General features: G+C 42.2%; 1 protein-coding gene across 3 annotated transcripts; it reads right to left on the minus strand.

Annotated features, from left to right (window-relative positions):
* Positions 1-1,518: 1,518 nt before the first annotated feature.
* Positions 1,519-5,395, minus strand: TMEM177 (transmembrane protein 177). Of its 3 annotated transcripts, none has more exons than XM_009327151.1 (2): positions 5,295-5,395; positions 1,519-2,648 (listed from the first exon to the last, which is right to left on the minus strand). In XM_009327151.1, the coding sequence occupies exon 2, from the start codon at positions 2,632-2,634 to the stop codon at positions 1,699-1,701; it is 936 nt and encodes a 311-aa protein (XP_009325426.1). In that variant the 5' UTR covers positions 2,635-2,648; positions 5,295-5,395; the 3' UTR covers positions 1,519-1,698. The 3 variants fall into 3 exon arrangements, with proteins under 3 accessions (XP_009325426.1, XP_009325427.1, XP_009325428.1); XM_009327152.1 differs by having other exon boundaries at positions 5,266-5,390; XM_009327153.1 differs by lacking the exon at positions 5,295-5,395 and adding an exon at positions 3,553-3,595.
* Between the last annotated feature and the right edge of the window lie 407 nt (positions 5,396-5,802).

A 5,802-nucleotide genomic window follows, 5' to 3' on the forward strand; every position in this document is an offset into this window, starting at 1 on the left:
CTCACAGGCTACATAAAACAGGAGTTATATTCTAGTCTTGAGCCACTACATCACTCAACCAAAAAACCTCTATCTTGACCTGTTACATTGGATTTACCTGGAAGAGAAGTTAAATAAAATTTAGCCTGAAGCTTTGAAAGCCCCCTGCCTAAAGGTGAAGTCTCCTTTTATTCCACAGGCTAGGAGATTTCGTCAAACTCTTTCACAAAGGTCACAAGAACAATAACCTTATGCCCTACAGCATAAGGCACCTCATGACTTGATACTTCAAGGACAACTGCAAGTGATAGGTCGTGGTCCAGAAAAACATCCGTGACACAGATTACTTCAGCAGAAACCCCCAAACATCTTATATATGTGGCTTCAGCAATGTAAAGCAACACCAGTGCCTCAGCAGCCAGTATATCAACTTTACGTCACCAGGTGATTTGAAGGGAAAACAGAACTCACTAATGCTTTGAGCAAACACAGGCATGACCATTATTATTGTGGCAGATGAAAAAGGGACAAAACCAGGGCAGAGAGGACACTCAGCACATCTGTGACTGAGAAGATAGATACAAAACAATAGAAGTTTCCTGTAAGAATGACAACAAAGATGAGGAGAAATGCTGTGATGTCACCAGGGAGGGCTACCAGAACGGCTGCAATAGAAACACAGAAAAGAGGGAACTACAAAGTTTGAGAACTATCGTCTTGGAGATCACATAAAAGCTCCAAGGTGAGGCTATAGTGTTACCGCCCGTGCACTGAAGAGCCTTCTTCCAGAAGATTAGTAATCCTGGGCAAAGCTCGGTTCTGCCAGACAATGCCTTCTTAGGCTATTCTGAAACAGGAGAATGATTTCCTTCGGCAACTCCTGATCACAGACCTCACCAGTTTCTGCACCAAGTGCCAGATTTATTTCTTAGACCTTGCCTTCTTTGACATAAAAGGTGACATACATCAACATGTATTTTTAAATGAAACAAAAAACGTACCAAAGCAAACAGAAAACCCTCCCCTGTACATGCTTATCCCACTTGTGAGAAAACCACCAACCAGTGACCATCATGTTACATACTGCCACTGCTGGGAAACATTCAAGATACACACGCTGCAGTCACCGTGTCATGTAGAGAGCAGAGCTAGATTTAAGCTAAATGACTCAGGTGCTGGTAATAATCTAGCTGTATTAGTATGAACTGCAGCATAACTAGTGTGCCCTACTGAAGAATGGTGATTGCAGCGTAAGAATTTACACAGTACAAGAACTTAAAAAAAAAAAAACAGAAACACTGTCTTAGTATTTATGTAACAGCACGATACAGCTGCCCAGTCTTTTAAACATCTTTGGGTTGTTCCATAGGAGGAACAGCAAACATACATAAACACCCCAGTTTAAATTATAATGCTGCCAAAACTCTCTGTTGGAATTTACCGTTTCCATTTTCAAGACTGCACTGAAGGCAGGAAGGCAGAGCAGAGCAGCAGAACTTCTTGAGATGCACACAGAACAGAGCACTTTTGAAGCGAGTCTTTAATATTTTAAGAGAGAATTCTTTATTCACAGAATGTGCAAGAAGTCCTTCCGAACTACATGCAAAAATAAACCTCGAAATTCTAATGAAGATACAGAGGGGAAAAAAGAAAAAAGCAGCACAGCAGTGTTCCAAGAGAATACATAATTCACAAGTTTAAAATTCAAGCACTCCCTTCCTATGCCTGGAGCTCTCTTAAAATATTAACAATCAAATCTCTTCGGTGAGTGTACGGCGTATACTTTATTCTGAACCAGTGCCTTGGGAAAAGGTTACCACTCGGGGCATACATTTTCATCCCCTGTTTGCCCATCAGACCACGAAGAATCCTGTTGCGGGACAAGATTTTATCGTAAAATTCAACCCCACCTCTGGCATAGTCTTTGGAAATGGTAGCTGCCTTTCTGTCAGCCTTGCAGTCTAGGTGATAGGTCATAGCATCGTAAGAAACGTAATAGCACATTAGTCCACCAGCAGCAGTTATGAGGTTACAGATGCCGCGAAGTATCACAGGGCCAGGAGATAAACCCAGAAGTAGCTTTATACCTCTCCCACAGAGAAATGTACCAGCTAAGCAAGTTGGAGCCACGGCTGCACTTGCTAAAGGACTGCCATTCTGCAAATACACAACTTCTCTGGCAATGGCAAACTTCTGAGCTTCAAGTGAAAATGTCAGAGCTTCTTTCAAAGCAACACCTTCGTTGCTCTCCCAGTCTACTTCCTTGCCATTGATCACAACAACATGGTTGACTATTCCTTTTTTATCCCCAGCTGTGCTATCAAAATTAGGCGGGATGCCCACCAAAGAGCCTGCAGGCAGCCAGGGGATTCCAGCACTCACAGGGTGGAAGCCAGAAGCTGCAAAGGCTCGATAGGAGTCAGTGGACTTCACAGCAGTATCTTGAAGGACATCTTGAAAGACACCACAGAGCTTCTGTGAAAGCTCAGCTGGCTGCCCCTCTGACCAGCACTCATGCAACAGTTTGAATGTCTGCTCAGGAAACACATGATAGGAAAGGTTAGCGCCAAAGAGTCCCATGCAAGAAACGGCCAACAAAGTGATCTTGCGCTTCTTTAACCTCACAGATGCCGTCCGCAGGAACTGCACTGCCATAGTCAAATCCTAACCTGTTTATAACACAAAATCAGGAATTAAAGTGTGCATAAATGGGTCTCTCATCTCTGTAGCATTTTAAAAAACAAAGCAAAAAACATGGGAAGCAGCAGAGTACAATAACCAAAGAAACATTCTCTCTTTTACATTAACAAAACATGAAACACCTTTACAGAGAAAGTGATACTCATTAATTTTTGGGCCTCAGAACATAGGATGATTGATATGGAGAATTAACTTCTCCCTCTCTCCCTCCCTCCAGTAAATCAATTTACGGCAGTAAAGGCAATAATAAAGCCACCATACTTCCTCCTTCCCCCAGCAATCAATACACATTCTGTATTTACCTAACATACTTGTCTAGTCCTTGCCAGCACAATCCTACTGTTACACTCCACTACAGACACAGACTACAGATATTAAGGCCAGAAAGAGCCAATAATTAGATTAATCTATGCTAACCTCCTCTACACTACAGCTCCAAAAATTTTAATCAGTAACCCCAACACTAAATTCGGTGACTTGAGCTTGACTACAACTTCCAAAATAGGACCCCATTTTGATGTGAAAATTCCAGGAGACAGAATTTTCCTTCCGAGTTTGTTCTAATGGATAGCCAACCTCACTATTAAAAAAAAAACAACCAAAAAACAAAACCCAAAAAAACCCAGTATGTGTTTTTTCTATTTTTTTTCAGATTTCAACTTCCAGGCAGTGGTTCTAGCTTACTCAGCAAGAAGCTGTTTTCGGAAAGCAGCATGCTTTCAGTGGCTACTTTAAAAAAATTTGTCTCTGAAATAATTTATCTGACAAATAATACGTGCAATCCAGAGCAGAAACTGGAACAGAAATTGTTTCAGGGCAGACAACTATGTTGCGACTCTTTAAACAAGCAGATAAACTTAAAAACTTTCAAACCTGCCAACTCTTTCAGTTCAAGAGTCCTGCTTCCTTTGGGGAGTATCAGTTCCTTTTCTGGCCCAAGCCATATGATGTGCCCTGTCCAGGAAAGCTCCAATCTCTTAAAAAAATCCCTTTGGCTACAGAATTCTCCCCTAAAATGATGCTACTATGAAGTAGCAGCGAAAACTGGATGCCCCTGTTTCCATTTGCATCTTGCAATCTCTCTTCTCTCAGGGCTTTAACACATGAGCTTCAGAGAATCTTGCTGCAGCTGTTGAAGACATTAGTATTTCCAGCTGTCCTTACAGGAAGCCGAGGTGGCAGAAGGAAACTGTGCTTTGATACAACAACCAAGGTCTTAGTGTAGAGTACCATCAAAGGTGGGTTTCAGCTATGCTGCTGGGCTTTGTACGGCAGCAGCTGAAACACAGACATATGCTCTCTTCTTCCACTCACGCTGAACAAGAACCTCCCACAGAGGGGTAGAGTGGACAACTGGGGGCTGTAACATCATAAAACAGCACTGCATGACATGCCAGGATACACCAGTCATGATCAACAGCAAATGAGTATTAACCACAGGGAAACAAAAAGGGATTAAATTAAAGGCGGTGTTTTAATGATATGTCATTACTACTCCTTCCTATGAAGCTCTTTCAGACTGTAAATTCACCAGGGGAAGAATAATCTTGTTTAATGTTTATACTGCACTGAACACATACTGAGTGCTTAATAAAAACAATGATGCATGTAAGTATACAATAATTTAATATGTTTCTTAGTGTAGTAAGTGGTGGTATTCTTACATTCTGCTGAAGACTGGAGGTGGTGATTTGTTTGACAAAATTACTTAGGAAAAACATGCTAAAGAGCCAAGAGCTTGGATGAAACCCAATTTCAGGAGAAAACCTCCTTGGTAATAGAGCTAAAAACCAGAAAATGGTAATACCAAACCCAAACCACCTCCTTGGAGTTAACGATCTCTCAGCAAATCTGGTAGTCTAGATCTGATTGAAAAGGTCATGCCATTTACAGTGGGGGGGCAGCACTTCAAAAGGGATGACTGTATGACGACTATCACTTGATCCACATGTGAAGCTGAACCAAGGACTTCCCAAGCTTCTCCCACTCATGTTAGAGACAGCCCTCCTGTTTGGCCTGGCTAACAGATCCTTTTAAGATTAGGATTAAGATTAGGAACATAGCAAGGAGAAAATTTAGCATCTCAGTTTATGTCCACACCAGTGTGGGGAAGGACAGATCACGCTGAAAACCAGCCTACTCTCCTTTCTTACATGACCAAATGGTGCTTGCTAAGCACACGGGATGCTGAATACTCCTCCCGGTCAGCAACTCGGGATGCCGGGAAGCACACCTGGCCAGGCCGGCAGACAGCAGCCCACGGGCCATCGGGTGAACCACAGGAAAGCAGGGCAGGAAGCGCTGTGCTTATCTATACGCTTCTCCAAACAGCCATAACGGCAGGATACACCTCAGTGCAGTAACACTAAATTTTTCCTGTGTCGATCGTAAAAATTCTAACAGTTGCTAAGTATTATTTTAAATTTTTTTTTAATTAAATTAACCTTTGTGCAGGCATGGTTTCAAACCTTTGTGGACAGACGCCTCGCATTATACGGCCTATGGTCCTGCCACACACCTAATGCAAAAGTAAGCAGGAAATAATGCAAGAATAAGCAGTATTCATTTTCTCGTGATACTCATTACGAAAATAAAAGGAAAATTGCCCTCGATACCTTTCAGCACTCGTGTTTTCAAATCTTCCCTGAGGGTCAGCACAGACTCTCAGCTCCTGCAGAAAATCCCACTGCAGCCCTAACTGCATACGGCATCTTTGCTCTTATTCATAAACTTTGTGCAATTTATGTATAAGGAAGGCAACTGGAAGCTACATGGCAATTTATATGGACTATATCCTGCAAACTTAATCGTTCAGTTAGTTCCCATAAAGCCAAGACAACGTTTATAAGGTGGTCTCTCCCAAATGCTGAAATACTATTAATATCTGTGGTGTTATGGGCACTCATTCAAGCACATCCACTTAAGCCTGAGAATTTCAGCAGCTAAAGTCCAAAACGGAGGACATCTAGGCAGGTTTTGTCCTAATGGTTGAATAAATGTATTTTTTCTAATTGCATGTAGCCGAGGAAAGCCCAACTTATAACATTATCAGTCAGGAAATGGGGCGAGGGCTGGACCCGCCTCCAGGGCTCTGGATTTCAAGGCTCACTTGTCGAAAACTAA

Source organism: Pygoscelis adeliae, unplaced genomic scaffold, assembly GCF_000699105.1.
Source record: "Pygoscelis adeliae isolate BGI_AS28 unplaced genomic scaffold, ASM69910v1 Scaffold227, whole genome shotgun sequence".
NCBI classification, from domain to species: Eukaryota; Metazoa; Chordata; class Aves; order Sphenisciformes; family Spheniscidae; genus Pygoscelis; species Pygoscelis adeliae.

What these genes read in the sequence shown, in the direction of transcription:
- TMEM177 (XM_009327151.1), bottom strand. Translation starts at nt 2,634, where the DNA reads ATGGCAGTGCAGTTCCTGCGGACGGCATCTGTGAGGTTAAAGAAGCGC.